At 36.1% G+C, this 19,147-nt stretch overlaps 5 protein-coding genes, 1 non-coding gene and 1 pseudogene across 9 annotated transcripts; 2 read left to right on the top strand and 5 right to left on the bottom strand.

Moving 5' to 3' along the window:
- LOC109129563 lies at window positions 3,360–6,815 on the bottom strand (annotated as a pseudogene).
- Window positions 6,025–6,097, bottom strand: TRNAE-CUC. The gene has a single exon. It is a non-coding gene; the product is annotated as a tRNA-Glu (tRNA).
- Window positions 8,816–10,680, bottom strand: LOC104753092 (ubiquitin-conjugating enzyme E2 28). 4 transcript variants are annotated; one of them, XM_010475379.2, is made up of 5 exons: window positions 10,570–10,680; window positions 10,344–10,427; window positions 9,507–9,634; window positions 9,326–9,430; window positions 8,816–9,237 (listed from the first exon to the last, which is right to left on the bottom strand). In XM_010475379.2, exons 2-5 carry the CDS (start codon window positions 10,411–10,413, stop codon window positions 9,094–9,096), a joined length of 447 nt encoding a protein of 148 aa, XP_010473681.1. In that variant the 5' UTR covers window positions 10,414–10,427; window positions 10,570–10,680; the 3' UTR covers window positions 8,816–9,093. The 4 variants fall into 4 exon arrangements, with proteins under 4 accessions (XP_010473681.1, XP_010473680.1, XP_010473682.1 ...); XM_010475378.1 differs by having other exon boundaries at window positions 10,344–10,457; window positions 10,570–10,677; XM_010475380.2 differs by having other exon boundaries at window positions 10,344–10,424; window positions 10,570–10,670.
- On the top strand, window positions 10,899–11,338 carry LOC109129577 (mitochondrial import receptor subunit TOM7-2-like). Its single transcript, XM_019237976.1, has one exon. It carries the CDS (start codon window positions 10,964–10,966, stop codon window positions 11,210–11,212), a length of 249 nt encoding a protein of 82 aa, XP_019093521.1. The 5' UTR covers window positions 10,899–10,963; the 3' UTR covers window positions 11,213–11,338.
- Window positions 11,472–13,351, bottom strand: LOC104754172 (putative inactive receptor-like protein kinase At1g64210). Its single transcript, XM_010476309.1, has 2 exons — window positions 12,160–13,351; window positions 11,472–12,073 (listed from the first exon to the last, which is right to left on the bottom strand). Exons 1-2 carry the CDS (start codon window positions 13,349–13,351, stop codon window positions 11,472–11,474), a joined length of 1,794 nt encoding a protein of 597 aa, XP_010474611.1.
- On the bottom strand, window positions 14,787–17,021 carry LOC104753090. Its single transcript, XM_010475374.1, has one exon. The coding sequence runs from the start codon at window positions 17,002–17,004 to the stop codon at window positions 15,208–15,210; it is 1,797 nt and encodes a 598-aa protein (XP_010473676.1). The 5' UTR covers window positions 17,005–17,021; the 3' UTR covers window positions 14,787–15,207.
- LOC104753091 (V-type proton ATPase subunit E3-like) lies at window positions 17,339–18,645 on the top strand. The gene is made up of 5 exons (XM_010475375.2): window positions 17,339–17,458; window positions 17,655–17,829; window positions 17,923–18,119; window positions 18,214–18,313; window positions 18,410–18,645. The coding sequence occupies exons 1-5, from the start codon at window positions 17,361–17,363 to the stop codon at window positions 18,446–18,448; spliced, it is 609 nt and encodes a 202-aa protein (XP_010473677.1). The 5' UTR covers window positions 17,339–17,360; the 3' UTR covers window positions 18,449–18,645.

The raw sequence follows: 19,147 nt of genomic DNA, 5'->3' as shown, positions 1-19,147 counted from the left end.
GCATTTTATGGATAGAAGCAGATAAACCCCATTCAGAAAACATGAACCCTAAACACTGATACTCAAGCTAAGACTTGTAAAGTCGCACCTGGAAAATAAAAAGGGAGAATTTTTTGAAATGGGAAAGCTTGGATTTCTCAGAAAACGCAGTAATTTCCACCGTTTCTTCCGGTGATGCGACGCCGATGAAGACCAAAAGCTTGGATTTTTCAGACAAACCAAAAAAAAACTCGCTCACGAATATAGCATTTCGAAAAGTACAATTGGGCCGAAAAATGAAAGCCCATTAGAGTTTAGTCCGTTCAAAACAAAAGTTCAAGATTCCCGCCTAAACTTAACGTTCATGTCCCAATGATTTNTTTTTTTTTTTTTTTTTTTTTTTGGTCAAAACTATTTTTTCTTGTTTTAAAAAAAAATTTATAAATCAAACTTTTGTTTGCTATTCGATTTCTTCAATTTGGATGATTTCCTCCACATTAAGCCTCCTCCTTGCAGATAAAAGAATTGTAAACGTCTAAATGAGATGGGAAAGAGTTAGTAAAGAAGAAGAAGAAGAAGTAGATGGTGCGATTACGATTCCGACGTAGAAGCAGCAATATATTATGATTTATGTCTACGCTAAACTGGACACATAAAAGAGCAGCAACACATTATGTCTACATTATACAACCTGAACCGGATTAATCCTACTTCTCAAAAGTCAAAAGATACTACAAAATCACACTAATCAGTTTATATAATCCACAAAAGTGCCTGCCTCGGTTCGACTCAATTAATCCATCTTTCAGCTCTTCTTCTTAGTAGTGCGAGGTGTATTTTGAATATATATATATATATATAATGGACCAGAAACAAGCCAACAGATTTGCTCTCTGTCACAACTACCAATATGATGTTGGATCCATGAGGAAATTCCAAAAGGCAAAAACAGAACAGCAACCACCAGCTAAAAGATTATCTCCAGCACCAAATGTAGGAAATCAAAGGAATCACATGTATCGTTGCTAATAAATAAATAAAGACGAGTCAAATTCTCTCACCTGCTTGAAACAAGGAGTGTGCCAAGGTTTCGATGTAAAAAGTGGGAGTGGAGACGAAGCTAACAACTCTGTTTGTGCTTGAAGAAGGAACAGATTTGGATGAAGCCATTAAAGTCAAATTGAGAAAACCAAACTAATAGTAGTTGGCAATATGAGCGCATATATAGGACTTTTGTGAAACTATATGATTCAAGCACAAAGCAAACTAGTCATCTTCTCATTCTCTCTTAGTAAACGTTGAGTTCCTCTGAAGTTGATGTAAATGACTTTCGAAGCTTGGTTTTTAAAAGAAACAAAAGTGAAAACAAATAGACATTGAACCTGTGATAAGCACAAGGTTCTTGCCACTGAGACCCTGGTTCACTAATAACAACAAGTATGTCAGGGTGGGGACTGGAGATGAGGCAAAGGCCTTTCCTTTGTGTAACCACCGCAAAGGCAAGCGGAACAAATTTGTTGGCTGCAGGGAGGGGCAATCATCAAGTTCAATTGGTACTCACCGTTCAAGATTCTGGTGTCAACTGGGATCAGAGGTATACAGTGCTGAAACCCTTCTATAGACTGTGGAAAGGACCAAAACACACCACAGAAGGATGCAAACTCGAGATTAGAAAAAATATTGTACTTCCAATCCACGAGTAGTCCATTAGATGAATGAAAGGCAGACATTAACTTGGGCAAATCTTCAATAACTTCGATCCAATCACCAAAAACTCTTTTAATAGCTTTCTCTTTTGCAGCCCGCACATCTGAAGTTTTCAAGGTCATAGCCAATTTTCATTTTCCACCACTTCTTCAACTCTGCAATTGTTAGTGTGGGCTTATCCCTGACCACACGTTCAATCTCATCGGCTTCGAACTCTAGCTTGAAATCTTCTGGATCAATGGGATGACAAGTATGTGGACCAGTATACTTGATTATTTCGACAAGTCCATGTTTTTCCATATGTAATCTTTGTTTACATATGGCATGGTGATGATTCAGTAACAAAACTTGTCCTAATCTCCACTCTCCTATGCAGGTATAATGATAATTTCAACCAAAAATGTGCTCACTTCTTGCTTGATACAAGACTAATTTTCTTTCCCTCCACAACAAGCTTCTCACTTCGCTCCAGCTGCCAAAAAAAATAGTTAGTACAACATTAGTAAACATGTGAAGCCCACTATCAAAATGATTTCGTTTAATAACTCAACGATCCCATTTCTTTAATTTTAATCTCTCTCTCACATCCAACAAATTTATAAGAAGATTTGGCATAAGATAAGCTAAGATTTGTATTTTACCTTAAGCTTCAAGTAGGCAATAACATCTTTTCTTGAAGAGAACTTTGAAAGAACTGATGGTGCTTGTTCATCGATATTAGACTTTAGCTGTTTGAGCTTCATTGATCCACCACTACCAGCATCCTGACAAATGTTTTTGCACATATACATATAGGTCATGAGTGGGATACTAGGATGTTATAGAAGTGACTGTTTAAAGTAAATTGACAAGATTTTGAGCATCGCTCTAGTACTAGTCTTTGCAAAGACGATCAATGATGGCATTATAGATTACAACATACATTAGCTTTGATGTTGTTTTCATCCATCCTCATAAGCAGATTCAAGGCCGAGTCAGTGTCGCCCATCTTACACATTCCATTTACAATTCTTCCGTAAGTCACGACATCAGGTTGATGACCATTTCCTACCATTATATGTTCTTAATTTTGTCTATTGGTTGTAATTGTTGATGGCAAACTAAAAGAAAAAATTTCAAAGCTAATGTACAAAATAACATTCCAAATTGATCTAGTCTAGTCATAACCAGAATGTACTGAAATCTGGATCACAAAATACAAGAGATCATCAAAGAGTAATCGTCAAAAAGAACATTCCAAATTGATCTAGTCTAGTCATAGCCAGAATGTACTGAAATCTTCTTAGTCTAAACATCTTTTTCTTCCTTGCCGAGTTTTTCAATTGCCAAAATGGCATCAGTGATACCTTCGTTGAAACTTCAGCTATGTAAAACACAACCCAACCTGTTAGACAAAATTTAACCTCCTTGACAAAAAAATCAAATTTAAAAGTAAACTATAGTTACCCTGAGCCTCAGGAGGTTCCTCCGATATCCTTTCGCATGTGTACATGTCCCAATTCAATGCCTGAATCACCACCTTCTCCTTCTTTGGAAGAACTTTTGCAGCTCTAGGCTTTAGCTTTGGTTCTTTTTTTGCAGATCATCTTAACAATGTGGAGTTGTTTCGGATTAGCTTCATCTTCTTCCTATTCCCATACACCTTTTGCTTCTTCAAGATGTTTAAGTCTCTACTAAAAACTGATTGCAGCTCGCTTCTGTAAAAGTTGAGCATGCTCTAGCTTCTGTAAATGCTTAGCCTCCTTCTCCTGCTTCCTTTGGCGGCGTCGTGTGCTTTGATCCAGGTTGAGAAGGTTGGGTTGGGAAGGAGCTGAAGAACGTCTGACTGGTGGTGAAGCCATCAGACGTGATAGATAGCTACTTTCCTCTCCCATATCTGAAAAAGTAGAGATGGTATAAGGAGACTAGGATAAGCCAAACAGCGTTCTAAAGCAAAATCAAAAGCTTGTGTTTTCTACTGAAAGGAGACTAATGTGTTTGTTTTGTTTCTTGCATAAGCCAAACTACAGCAAATCAAAAGCGAGAGAAGAATAAACAAGGAGAGTAAGAATAATCCAAACAGCGTTCTACAGATACAATCAGCGAGAGAAGAATAGCATCTCATAAGCCAAACAACATTCTAAAGCAAAATCAAAAGAATGGAGTGGTATTTTTGGAATAAAAAGAGTGCTAAAAAGAGTGGAGTGGAGGAAGTACTAAAAAGAGTGGAGTGGAGGAAGACGACCACCCCACTCTCACACTTAATTAAAAGAAAACGGCCAAAAAAAAAGACTTAAAATAAAGAACAGCCAAAATAGAAGGCCCAAGTGAACAAATTTGAATTGTTGACAAAAAAAAGTGAACAAATTTTGAACTAAATTATAACCAAATGATTTGAAATTGATTTCAGGAAATCTAATCGGTTCCGGTTCGGTTCGATTTACCATTTAGCCAATGGGGTGTGCCAAATTAGGGGGGGGGTATTGGTTTAGGATTTAATGAGAATTTTAATGACTTAAAAAGTTATGTAAAATATGTTGTTATTCAATCAAGACTTTTTAAAACTCTTTTAAAATTTGGTGTTATTAGTTGTGGATTTGTAAAAAGTTATCTAAAATCTTTATAAATCTACTGTTATTGGATTAGGAGTTTTATCAAATCATTAAAAGTTTTATGTTATTCAAACAAAACAAAAGAATCTTGGATTGTTAATGAATTCAACTATTATATTATTGGTTTAGGATTCTATATTCTTTTCTTCATAAAAAAAGTCATGTAAACACCACCATCAAATAGAAAGATTGTGAATCATAGTCCATGACTTTTTGGGAGGGGATAAGAAGAGCCACCGACGTCGCAAATTCCCAACTCATTTCTACCAAACTCATATATATACCGAACTCATTCTTTTTCCTTTGTTTAATTCAGAAATTAGTATTTTTAAAATCTATATATTTTTCTCTCTCACGGATTTCAGATTTTTTTTACAATTTTTATTCAAATTTTACGAATTTTTTGTTCCCAATTCAAATTTTGTTAACAAAAATTAATTTTTTAAGTTTTAAAAATTTTAAGTATTGCAAACTTTGATATTAGATTTACAAATATGGTGTGAGAACTAACCGGATTTTGGATCCAATCATTTGTTATTTTGATCTTTAGAGATTCCACAAATCCAATTTGTTTTCACATTTTTATGTTGATTTATGATACAAGTTCCTAATTCTATTTGTTTTATTTTTTTCAAAATGTTTTGATTTTTTGTTTCTTTCTCATGGTTTCAATTTTTTTAATAACAAATTTTTATTAAAATGTTTGTTTTAAATTTTATTTTTAGCCTTTAATAACAATCTTCTTGAAAATAAAATTTGTTTTTAACAAAAAAGTTCAAGTTTTATTTTCAAGTTGAAATTTTATAACAAGTATATGTGAGTGAGGTCTCCTAAAACTGATTTTACAGCAGATTCTTCACACTACGAAAACCCAAATTTACATAGCATTAAGTACGAGAACGATATTGAATTACTGATAGTGTTATAGATTGTAGATAGAGGCAATAAACCATAGTAAAGAGTTGTAGAACTATTTCAGGATAATACCAGACAGATTTGTCACTAGTAGCTCCAAATAGAAAGATACAATTTCTTGTCAAGAGCTCTATCTACTGAGTGATCTGTAGGCTGTAATAGCAGAGAATTTTATTCAACTAAAGAAAAGACAAACAGTTCATGTTGTTTTAGACGTGCCAGAAACTTAGGGGGAGGTATTGGTTTAGGATTTAGAAAGAATTTTAATGACTTTATGTTCTTGCTGATTGTTAGAATCATAGAAAATTGAAAGTTAAAAATGAAGGATTCTAAGAGATTGTTTATGAAGTTTTTTAAAATCTTGATGATTTGTTTTTTCTAATCTTGTAAAATCTTTCTATTTGATGAAAGAGTTTTCATGACTTTTGTTATGAAGGAAATGATATAAAATCCTAAACCAATAACATAAAATTTGAATTCATTAACAATCCAAGATTCTTTTGTTTTACTTGAATAACATAAAACTTTTAATGACTTTATAAAACTCTTAATCCAATAACACTAGATTTATCAAGATTTTAGATAACTTTTTACAAATCCACAACCAATAACACCAAATTTTTAAAGAGTTTTTAAAAGTTTTGATTGAATAACAACATATTTTACCTAACTTTTAAAGTCATTAAAATTTTTTCTAAATCCCAAACCAATACCTCCCTCTTACTTCCTAAATTCTTGGAGCAGATCTATTTTGGTACTCACCCTTGGTTTTACATAACCAGATAGAACCAGAATCCGGTTTTTGTAAAATAGTAAAAGAAAATAAAAAAGCCTCCGTCGCCGGGACTCGAACCCGGGTCTCTCAGGTGAGAGCCGAGTATCCTAACCAGCTAGACTACGACGGATTTTATTTCTTATTTACATATGATGTCTATAACCTATTATTATTAAGTGTTGCATCGCTGTGCGTGATTTGTTTTGTGATAAGAACATTTTGTTAGCATCATACAAGACATGTAGCATAACATATAGGAACATAATTTAGAAATTAAAAATCATGGTAAATAACATATAGGAACTTTTATAGATATACAGTACAAATATGAAATCATTGATTCTTATGTACAGATAGGAATATAATTTTACAAATACAAGGGAATTAAGTTGGAAAGGTGGAGAAAGTTTTCATGTAAACATTAGACACTAGAATGCAATTTACGCAAAATCGTATATATACATATTAAAAAAAAATGAGTAACCGCTTAATTAGTTCGGTTTTGTATCTCGAACCAGTCTGTTTCCGTGTTCGCATCATATTGTTGTTATCTTCAACATTTTGGTTTAGGAATACCACACGATTCGAGACGAGAGCTAAGGGCTTTGCTCTTGGTGGTTTTAATTACATCGCACAGACATGATTGCTGCTCTTTCAAAATGTCACAACATGAAACTGAAATCTTTAATTCACTACCAAGAGAATACAAGCACGTCTGAATCTTACTTTTATCACATGATTTTCCATTCCCCTCGGATCTACTGCCGCCGGCATGGATAGTTTTTGTCGGAAGAGGTAACGATGCAAAGAGTACGACGAATGATAAGCAACAACCCGACGGTCTTCATGGATAGTTATTTGTTTAGATATATCTATAGCAGATTAATACTTCAGACTTATTCCTGAGATAAAAATTGAGAACTTGATTAGGTGTATATATATAAAAAAAATTAAGGATTCCAATTGTGTGGTACTGCGTAATGAACGTGTTTTACCTTGTTAATAAACATGACCATTAATAGTCGTTATGTAAATATAGCCTAAAATGTAAGATTAAAAAATTTTATCTTGAAAATTTAATTGGTTGATTAGAAATCAATTACTAAATTTTATATCTACCTATGAGGTTAAATAAAACAATTTAATGAGATATGCATAAATTATACGAAAATTCAAATTTCATACAAACCTCAATTTTAACAATTGAAACAAAACAAATTCAAATGACAACCCATTTTCAAACAATTCCAACCAATATACCTACAATTTATTAACGTTTGTTATGTCACTTTTCAAAAAAATTAAGAAAACATATTAAAAGTTTTCTTATATCGTTTAAATTTAATTTGATTTTTCATATTTTTCAATGAATCTAAGGTTAAAGTAGGAAACTGATACTGGATTTTACATTGAAAATATAAAACAACACTTATATTAAAACGTAAAAATAATGTTAGAATGATACTTTTTATGAAATGAAGGGAGTAGCTTATGTTTTTCGCATTCCATTTCATAATATGTAATTTAAGATTTTTTTTTTTTTAAAAAGAACAAATATGATAGATGTTAAAGTGAAAGTCCATAAAAAAAATATTTTCTGTTTTACGGGCGCTAAGCATCTCATAAGGGTGCAACGAACATTAATCACATGGCAATGTACAGTACCCGAGTCAACATGCATGTTGTCCCTAATCTTCAATCGAGCTATCAAGTCTCAATGATGGTTCTTCATCTGATCTTGGTTCATCATTCACCTAAGGAGTCTCATGTCCAAACTTCCAATCATTTGTCTCATGTACCGACGTACCGTGAGTTGGAGGGTATCAATAGGTGTGCGGTCTTGGCCTCTTGCTTTCAGAACGTAAAGCAATATACAACCATTGAGAAAATGGGTAGTTTGTTCTTCAATCTCACAAGTTCAACGGGTACTTTGTTCTAACATTGTTTTTGTATTGTGCTGGTGGTCTCAATCAAAGCAATGTAATAAGAAGACAAAATTTTAATGGTAGATATATCAAAGTTTACTTTATATTCTGTAGTTTAAAAAACAAAAAAGTACATATGTGGAATCATTGATTCTTCTTACAAGCAAGAGAAATGAGAAAGGTGGAGACAATGTTCCTAACCAGCTGTAACAAGAAAGAGAGTCAAAGACACGACTCAACGTATCTTAATCTTCGGTATATATATCATATATGGTTGGGTGTTGGCATCACATTTTCAACATTTGGGCTCGGGAACACCACAAGACTTGAGATGAGAGCTAATGACACTTCTACTCAAGGTGACACGGTGTTTAATTTCATCACATAGGCATGCTTGTGTCTCTTTCATTGTCTCACAACATGAGTTCGGCAGCTTCATTCCCCGAGACATACCGTCAAAGCAAAGCTGAAGCGCATTCAATTTTTTCTGAGTTGTATCACATGCTTCTCCACTCCTCTTGGAAGTACTGCCGCTGGCAGCGGTAGCTTCTGTTGGAGGAGGGAATGATGCCGAGACTATGACGAATGCGATAAGGAACAATGCTACGATCTTCATCATGTCTTGTTGTATGGGATTCGTCTTGTTTTCTAAGAGGATCTCTTACGTATTTATAGGATAATTAAGGGTTCCCATTGTATCGTTTTAACTTCTTTTAGTCAACATGAATATAATTAGTTGTTTATGTAAAATAGCCCAAAAGTAATGCTAATATAAGCTTTAGGAGTTTATAGAAATGCTAGATTTGGTTTTCGTGTAATAACGTGGATTGTGTTTGTCTAATGCAAAATCCACTTATCGTCACCCTTTCCCAAAAACTTTCAACCTATCTTTAGTATAGTTTATATATATAATGGTTCGAGAATAAAAGTTAACACTTTCAAAATAGTTCATTTTCTTTCTTAACTTCGTCTAGCTTTACATAATACTTTTTTAGTAGTTGCCAGAAAAACAAATAAATGAAACAAAGGGACAAAAGAGGAGACGAAATGTGTTTTTTTTTGTTTTGTTGCATCAAAGATGTTTCAAACATGGAGATAAAAACATAGGAATCTAACTTTATTTCATGGAAGATCCTATGTGAAAGAAGTCCTCTTTCTCTTTCTCTCTCTCTCTTAAAACCGAGTCTTCAGGGATCAAACTTCATCCCATTGCATACTTCTGAGTCCAGCTTCGGGCAGTAGACTCATACTTGGCTCTGTCGGTTTTGTACATGTGAGCAATCTCAGGAACCAAAGGATCATCTGGGTTTGGGTCCGTTAACAATGAACAGATCGAAAGCAACACCTATAAATTCACAAATGATCGGATTAAAATCAGAGCAGAGTCATTATATATATCTCCAACGCTAATGGTAAAATAGTGCTTTTTTCACCTTGGAAATGGTGAGTGCAGGACTCCATTGTTCTTTCAGAATGTCGAGGCAAATGCTTCCGTTGCTGTTCACATTAGGATGAAACACTTTTGTCCTAAACGCAACCTGCAAGAGAAAAAAGTTCATTTGAATTCCAATAGAATCCATTTACTAATTTCAATTTGGTAAAAATGATATTCACCTTTGGTGGTTTGAAGGGATAATCCGGAGGGAAGTGAATGGTCACAAGAAAGACTCCGCCTGAATAAGGACTCTCGGACGGACCCATGATCGTAGCTTGCCAATGAAACATGTCGTCAGCAACAGGGCCTTGAGGATTCACAATGGTTCATATAAGAAAAAAGAGAAAGTTTAGCTTTTATGAACCTGATCAAAGGCATTAACAGGAAGGAATACACACAATTAAAAGTGTATTGAGTACTTCTCTAGCAGAAGAATGCATGAGCAGTTTGAGAATCTTCTGAAAACAGACCTCAGACTCTATTGGGACCAACAATACCAATTCAATATACACTTTCACATTTTAAAAGAGGCGTATAACACCCAAATACGATAGATAAAACTAACAAAGACTTAACAGCATCCTACTCAAAACTGGGGAACAAGTAAGATCGTCCACTAATAATCCTGATCTGAAATGGTGTTACAGTAAAGAAGATGCGGACCCTCATTGCGAGGAACAAGTTTGTGATATCCATTATGGATACTTGGATAAACAAGGCAGGATAAAATCAATGGTATGCACCAAAAGCTCAATCCTAAGGAAAAAAAAATATAAACTCTCAATTGCTATCTCCAAAACTATGAATCTATGATCATAAGATAGATCTAAAATCAGTACCCAGAAGCTTGCAATAAGAAAAAAATCTCAACTTTTAACTGTTATCTTATTGATGTATAATCACTTCACCCATCAGGAAGCATGTTCAAAACGATTTCATTTTTTTTTTATAGATATAAGATCTAGTAGAACAAAGCTCAAAACGGAAGAGAGAGAGAGAGACGAAGTACTACTAACCAGCACTGCAGGAGGTTGGAGGATCCTTCTGGAGATCCTTGAGCTCTTTCAAGATCCGTTTCGAAGCCATTTCTCAACAAACTCCTTAGATCCAATCCCAAAAAAAAAGAAACCCTAGATCGATTCAGTAACGTAAAAGGATAAACGAAACAAAGGACGAGTTAAGGTTGGAAAAAAACTTTCAGAACAAAAAAAAAAAAAAAAAAGGAGTAAAAAGCTTTATTACCTCAAAACAGATCCTCCAAAACTCGCTTCACGATTCACTCCTGCAGCAGATGATTTTGAGAAGAAGAGAGAACCTTTGATTTGAGAGACCTAAAAGCAAATATTAAATAAATTAAAATAAAAATAAAAAGAAGATATTTATGTAAATAATGACCTCCAGAAATAATAATTGCCAGCTATTTTCCAGCCAGCCAGAAAAATAATTAACTAATTATTATTATTATTGGATGAAAATAAAAATAAAGGAGACCCTCTGACTGAGGTAGAGTGTTTCATACATGCTTTAAAAAGGGATTATTAGCCTTAAACCCTTAGGGTTTTTGTCTTCCAGCGAAATCGACATTTCGTCTTCCCAAAGTACTGACTGACACAAAGTGAGAGAGAGATCAGAATCAATGGCGGCTAAGGGTCCGTTGAAGCTAAAATTCAAAGCAAAAGCAAAAGGATCAAAGGGTGGATCAAATTCAACTTCTTCCTCCTCCTCCTCTGTTTCTTCCAAGTTCGAGGTCATCAAGGATTGGACCAACTGGTCACTGAAGAAAGCCAAAGTCGCTACTCACTATGGTCTCATCCCTCTGATCATCATCATCGGCATGAATTCAGATCCTAAACCTGATCTCTTTCAGCTTCTCAGTCCCTTTTAATCCTCCGATTGAATCTTCTTCTTCCTTAGTACTGTTTTTTTATATGCTTTCAGTTATGTTCCTTTTCGATATATGAAATGGATTTGTATTTGTTTCTGAATTTATAATTCAAAGTTTNTTTTTTTTTTTTTTTTTTTTTTTACAAAATCTGCTCTGTTTACTGTAACCAATCATCACTCAAATAGCATTCACTTCTCAGATTCAATAAAAGAAATGCTTTTAAAAGGCTACAACTTTGTGTTTGTTCTCTCATTCTGCATCAAGTTGATCGAATATCTTCAATCAATTTCAAAACTTGAGATATATGAGGTCGATCTTGTTGCTTCAGAGCAACACAAGCCAATCCTATTTGCAACATCTCTACCATTTCTTCCTCGAAACCACCTGATTGACTCAATATCTCCATGTCAAAAACCTCCCCGGTCCACTCATTCGCCACCACGTTTCTTATCCAGCTAGCTAAATCCATGTTTTCGCCTTGTGTTGTTGTTGCTGCTTTTGGTGCTAAGCCCGCTGGACTCACCGGTGATTTCCCTGTCAAGAGCTCGAGTAACACCACTCCGAAGCTGTATACGTCTGAAAACTGTGTGCTTCTTCTCGTGTCTGTTATTTCAGGTGCGTGGTAACCTGAAGTTAGGCAAGTGGTTTGAGGAAGTGATCTCATGATTGCCGTCAAGCCAAGATCGCCTATGCAGCCATAGCATTGTGAGTCTAAGAAGATGTTTGAGGATTTGATGTTGCCGTGGATGAGTTTACCATTGTTCCCTTCATGGATTTTAGCCAGCCCTCTCACTGCTCCGGTTGCTATTTTCAATCTAGCATCCCAATCTAACGGTACTCGATGATACCTTCCTTTGTTTCCTGCAATCAAAATTGAAACTTCTTTGTTGTTTACTCATTGAGCTTTTGACTAAACATAAGAATAAGAAAGTGAAAGAGTAACTAACCGTGCAGCATCTCGAAGAGGCTTCCTTGACTGTAATAGCTATAAACAGCGAGCTTATCATCTTTGGAATAGTAGTAAGCCTTTAGCTCAGCTACATTCTCATGTCTGATCATACCAATGATCTCCATTTGCATCTCAAACTCTCGTCTTCCAACGACAACTTCCTTCAGTCTCTTCACTACGACCGTGCTCATGTCCTCCATTGTTACCATATAGGTTGCACCAAAAGCACCCTTCCCCAAAACTTCTGCAGATGAGGTTAGCAAATCATCTAAATCAAAAGAATGGTTCCTTCCACCGAAATAGATGATCTTCCCGCCTTCTTCAGTGTTATCATCTCTAGACGTCCAGTTTCCTGGAGGAGGAGAAGACGAGTCTCTCTTCCTCAGTTTCCCTGGGAAGCATTTCTTCCGTAGGCAGCAAGTGATCATTATAAAGGAGAACCCGAAGACACCTAACACGCAAGCTGCAGCCAGAATCAGCAGGAAAGCAACCTGGTTTAACCCGAAAGGAAGCTTGTGGTGTTGTTTCTTCTGCCTATCGGTAGTGTTGTTACCAGAAAAGGCTGAACTTTGGAATCTTTGAAGAGATATTGGTTTTGTACCGACGAGCTTGTTGTTGGACAAGTTGACTTGACTCAGCTTTGGAAGATCAAGATGGGGGATTTCTCCAGAGAAGGAATTGTTTGCAAGATTCAAGACTCTAAGGCTGGTCAAACCTGAAAGAGAAGCTGGGATGCTTCCGTTGAATCCATTGTTAGAGAGATCAAGAACCTTGAGATTCTTTAACTCGGAGAGAATCGATGGTAAAGGACCAGAGAAGCGGTTGTGTTGTAGATAGAGATGAGTCAAGTTGCTGAGATTAATGAAATCAGAAGGGAAGTCTCCGGTGAAATGGTTCTTTCGAAGGCTTAAAACCTTGAGAGAAGAGAGACGACTGATGGTGAAAGGAGGAATCAAACCGTTGAATCCAACCGCAGGCAATCTAACGGATACAACTCGATCACGGTTTGCGTTGCAGGTAACTCCGGTCCAGCGATGACAAACCGGAGAGCTCTGGTTCCAAAGGAGATGAGACGAAGTTAAATGAGACAAGAAATCAAGCAAAGCTTTCTTGTCGTCTTCAAGAGTCTGAGATGATGAAATCAGAACAAAACAGAGAATCAAAGAGAAGAAGAAGAAGAAGATATGCATTGTGAAGAAACTAGTTTTTTGGTTTCTAACTGTAAAAAGGAAAAACAGAGAATTATTCTTTAGCTTGAGAAGTTTGTAAGCATTAAAAAAAGAATTATGAAAGTGAGGTTTCAAAAGATACGCCGGCAGGTTTTAGCCGGCAAACAAAAAAAAAAAAAGTCTTGATTTTTATAAGCAGAGAAAACAAAAGACACGTTGACCGTTTCTATGCACTTTAAGTTTATGATCGTTGAGTACTTAAAACTCATTGGCTTCAAAGCATTTTCACACACACTAACGGCTAATATATCTCTTTACTGGAAAGCATGTAACGTAAGCGCGGAAAAATTCAGAGGTTTTGGCTCACAAAATAATTAATAAGAGTTGTTAATTTTTGAGAATTTCCCTTATCTCTATTCAGTATTTATAGTCATATCCAAAACTGTTGACAAAAAAAAGAAAAGAAATATATTCAAAAACTATAAGTGGTTAGAAATTTGCTCTTTTGCTAATAAATGTGACTAGGACTTAGAAATTGGGACAGATACACACAAAGAAAAAAGGGCTTGATAAAATTTTTGAGTGAAGAAAAGAAAGAAATTAGTGATTATAGCCACAAATTAGTGATTACAGTTAAATAATACTCCTACAAAGAAAAATATAAGAAGATAGATTCACACATACATAGTATTATTTTAAGAAAATATATAATAATACATCTATATAATTTGTAAAATTTAATGTTATAATGCATATGAAAATAAAATGAGATTTGTTTCTAAATAATATGATTAATATATATTTAATTATTTGTTGACATAAAAATGAGAAACACGTGACGTGAGTCAGATGGGGATGGTTCTAGACTTTTATTCTAGTCCCAATCTAGTTGGATGAAAACATAACTGCTGTTTCTGGACCAACCCCACCATAATAACAAAACGAAGACGAAACGGCTTCTTCATTCTCTCCTCTACTATACAACCACAACATCTCAGATACTGGTTTTGTAATTCTCTCTCCGCTAAGAGGCGAAAAAAGATGAACGATGCCGAAGTTGTCAACCAGATCCACCAGATGGTTAGCTTTATCCGCCAGGAAGCTGAAGAAAAGGCCAATGAGATCTCTGTCTCCGCTGAAGAAGTCCATAAACCTTCTCTCTCTCTCTCTCTCTCGATCTCTTGTTCTTACTTGTGGGTTTCGTGTTAAGTTCTCCGGAATATACACTGCATAACGATTGTGTGACCATTTTGATATATTTTTTTTAAAAAAAAAATTTGTTGACTGTTATGTAACTATTCCACTTGATCTTCGGATCTTAAGATTTTTCCTGTTCTGAGATTTTATTGTGTAGTCAACAAGTTCATAGGCTCTATGGGGTTATTTCTGATCTAAGCAAATGGTTTTGATCTAACTCTGTGTGGTTATATGTGGTTGATGTTACAGGAATTCAACATTGAGAAGTTGCAGTGTTAAGTTTTGAGATATCTATAGCTTTGATTACACACGCTCACACTTACAAAGAGAAGATAAGAATCATACACTCAGATCAACATAGATCTAAGCAACGATTACAGAGATCAACATTGATCTCTCTACAAGCACATCGTTTGGTTAGAAGCTCATCGCTTCATTCACAATCTTCAACAATAAGCATAATGAAGAAGAAGAGCTTCACGACTCTTTTAAGTTGATTCCTTAACCGCCAAGCCTCTTTCTCGTTCCAAGTATTTGCTCTCTTCTTTATATCTGTCCACGTCATCCTCTTCTTCACTTACTTCCTTATGAAGAATCGTATCAATACTCCCCCCATTTAGACAAGCTTGTCCTCAAGCTTTAAGAAAAGAAGAAATAGATGCGGCAAGTCTCTCACTAGGTCATGAACTCTCATGAATAGACCAGCCTCGCCACAAGAAGGCACGGCAAAAACACAAAGGAATTGAACCAAGCTCACTTAGACTGATCCCTTCACCAGATTGAAAATGGACCAAACTCCACAGCATAAATTCTGAACATGGTTGCAACTTCCCAACTTTGTGTTTCCAACGATGCCAAACTTTGAGTCTTGCAATCCCCAGATGTGTCTTTCTATTCCAAACTATTGCCGTAACAACAAGAACATGTGAAGCCTTCATTTTCTGAACAAAAGAAAACAGCACATGATACTTATTCCTGTATATATTCCTCCGCCAGAATCTAAGTGCTTTACTTCTCCACTTGTGAAACACTTGAAACCTCTCATCACCATGGAGAAAATGTGTCATTATTGTTGCATCACGGTCTTCCAAAAGTGTGTTGAATGCAGGAACCCTTAGTGAGCTAACCGCATGCTCCGGAATATCCATTGCTACTCTAGTTTGTAAATGTAGCTTCCCATACACCATTGGAGAAGCTTTCAAGACCGTGTGGCTGTGGAAAACCGATTCCACAAACACATTCTCTTGTAGCCTGAACTGTGCAGCAGAAGAAGGTAAAAGACGAATACCCGTTTGTGCTTCTTCGAGTGCAAGAACAATTTCATCCCCTGATTCTACTTTACTCCAGAACTTAGGCTGCATATCAGAAGTATTAAATTGCTTCATGCTGCTTGAATCAAGTCTCAACCTCGATATACACATCAACCAATTCATATGTGTATGCCTCATCCTCTTATGAGACTTAAGAGTGTGTCTTTCCTCATCCTCCAAACCTGTGGCAGCAGAAATTGGAGAAGTTGCAGGCTTTGTGTTATGAAGTTGCAGGGTCCATTTACGCTTCATGTGAAACTTCACCTCACCACAACAAAGCTGATACAGTCCTCTTAAATCCAGTCTCATTCTCATTTTACAAATAAACTGTGACTGAGGTGACTGTCTCATCCTTCTCCAAGGCTTAAAGCTGTTATGTTTCCCATTTGATCCAACAGAAGCAAAAGAACAAGAATCCTTGAGATGGCTTATTCTTGACATCATTTTGAACTTAAATCGCCAAGCCTTAGGATGTTTGCTTTGCTTACGTCGTTGCTGCCTTCTTTTGTCTCTTAGAGTCATTGTACCGAACACTTGGAGTGCACACTGAAACTGTGAAAACGTTTCCCTCGAAGCGGAAGCATGTTGTGGAATCAATTTCGCCTGCAACACAATGTCATCACTTGATTCTATCTCTTGAATCACGTCGACACTTGTGCCCAAAGTGTTTTCTGACTTTTGATGCTTGCGATCAAAATCATTGATCCACTGTTCTAGTTTGCGATCCAGCTCCAAACCTACACGCTTTTGATCCCTATCGTTTCCAAACATTAACAATAAACCATCTTTCACCTCGTTCCAACTATTGAAAGGAATCCAGGATTGTTCCTTGTGGAACCAAGATTTTGCTTGGCCGCCGAGAAAATTGGAAACGAACGCCAACTTCTCCTTCTCTGAACACTCACCACCAACAAATTGAGCTTCAATCCTTGCGATCCACTGTTTTGGATCACCTCCGATGAAGATCGGAAGCTGTAAAGCTTGATGCGAAGACTCCGGTTGCATCGAACGTTTCTCAAGGTGATTCGACAACGCCGATAAAGTTTGCTTTATCTTTTTCAATGTCAAATCCAACGAATCGAACCTCGCCTCATGTTCCGCCGACGTCTGCCGCAAACGCTGATGCTCACCGTATAAGAACTTCAAACTCGCCTCATACTCCGCCATCGCCGTCGCGTTGAAGCTTCGATCTCAGTTTCACCGCACCAATGTTAAGTTTTGAGATATCTATAGCTTTGATTACACACGCTCACACTTACAAAGAGAAGATAAGAATCATACACTCAGATCAACATAGATCTAAGCAACGATTACAGAGATCAACATTGATCTCTCTACAAGCACATCGTTTGGTTAGAAGCTCATCGCTTCATTCACAATCTTCAACAATAAGCATAATGAAGAAGAAGAGCTTCACGACTCTTTTAAGTTGATTCCTTAACCGCCAAGCCTCTTTCTCGTTCCAAGTATTTGCTCTCTTCTTTATATCTGTCCACGTCATCCTCTTCTTCACTTACTTCCTTATGAAGAATCGTATCATGCAGCTAGTTGAAGCAGAGAAGAAGAAGATTATACAAGAGTATGAGAAGAAGGAGAAACAGGTCGACGTCAGAAAGAAGATGTGAGCTCTCATCTTTCTCACTCTCCTCCCCCTCCTCTGTTTGTACTGAGATCTGATAATTATGTGTTCCTCTTTTCTTGCTTAAGATCTATCTTTGTTTCTTTAAGAAAGATAGATAGAGTGTGGTTATGTCTTTATGATTTAGGCCATAGCTAATTGTATGTGTTTGCTTTGTTTGTTAATTGTTCTGTAATAGTGATTACTCAATGCAACTGAATGCATCGAGGATCAATGTTCTACAAGCTCAAGATGACATTGTCAATGCAATGAAACAAGAGGCTGCTAAGAAACTCTTGAAAGTTAGCCACCATGGCTTTTTCAACCTTCATCACCATCAGTATAAACATCTCTTGAAAGATCTCATTGTTCAGGTTCTGATCAGTCTTAAGTTACAAACAAGCTCATTTGTTCTTTTCTCTGTAACAATTGTTCTCTAAATTTTGTGTTTGGGATGTGATTTGTAGTGTTTGCTTAGATTAAAAGAGCCTGCAGTGTTACTGCGTTGTCGTGAAGAAGATCTTCACATGGTTGAGTCTATGCTGGATGAAGCGACTGATGAATATTGTGAGAAAGCAAAGGTTCATGCTCCTGAGATTGTTGTCGACAAGGACGTTTTCCTTCCCCCTGCTCCTTCAGATGATGATCCTCATGCTCTTTCCTGGTAATTAGATTTTCATCAAACGAAAACACTCAAAACTATGAAAGAATCAAAACTCTAATACCAAATGACACTTGCGGATATGTATATACAACAGTGCAGGAGGAGTGGTGTTGGCTTCTCGTGATGGGAAAATCGTGTGTGAAAACACGCTTGATGCGAGGTTGGAGGTTGCCTTCCGCAAGAAACTTCCCGAGGTTAGACAAAAATACCCCATTTGCAAAACTCTTCCCATTTGTCCTCCAATTTGTTCTTCTTCTAAGCATTTAGCTTTTGTTCTTGAATGTGTGTAGATCCGAAAGTCACTCATTGGCAAGGTTGGTGAAGCTTGATGAATGACTCCTCCAACTTTATATATTTAAGAAAAGTTTGTGGCTCTCCATATATCCATTTCTTTGTCTTGTCACCATTTTTTTTTTTTGAAACTTTGTGTAATGTACTTGTTGATGGGCATTGAACTTTTGTTGTTAACTGTAGTTCAATATTTTTTTGGGTTTGGTGATGTAATAATAAAGTGTAAGTTGCTCTACTGGTCACATTTTTGTTGATGTGCGTGCAACAAAGCGTCCTAGATTTAGTACTTGTCCTTACTGACGCATGGTTGATTGCAAGAAAGAAACAAAGCGTCACAAGAGGGTCAAAGTCTCCTCCGTCGTTACATTCACATACTTTTTATTTTAATATATATAACTAGGATTTTTTTTCCAATAAATAAAGTGTAATCTTGTGGTTTAAAAAGTTGACTTGTGCTTTCATAATTTGGCTACATACCAAATCGATCGCGGTTTGGTTACCGGTACTTATGTTGTTGTTCCCACCAACTAACGATAAGTCTATAAAGGATAAGGTTTCAACATTTCCGTATTACAATCGTAAAAAATATAAAAACACAAATCACAAAATATACGTATTGACGTAGTTTAAACACGGCAGTAATTTGTGCATTTGACATGAAACTGGATCACTAGCTACTTAGCTAGGTTGGTCAGTGCTTTGGTCGAAAAACTCTTGTCATGTTTTTAATTCATCCA

The sequence above is a fragment of the Camelina sativa genome, chromosome 16 (genome assembly GCF_000633955.1).
Source record: "Camelina sativa cultivar DH55 chromosome 16, Cs, whole genome shotgun sequence".
In the NCBI taxonomy this organism is placed as follows: domain Eukaryota; kingdom Viridiplantae; phylum Streptophyta; class Magnoliopsida; order Brassicales; family Brassicaceae; genus Camelina; species Camelina sativa.
The sequence above is the reverse complement of the archived record's forward strand: the minus strand, read 5'-3'. Positions and strand labels throughout refer to the sequence as shown.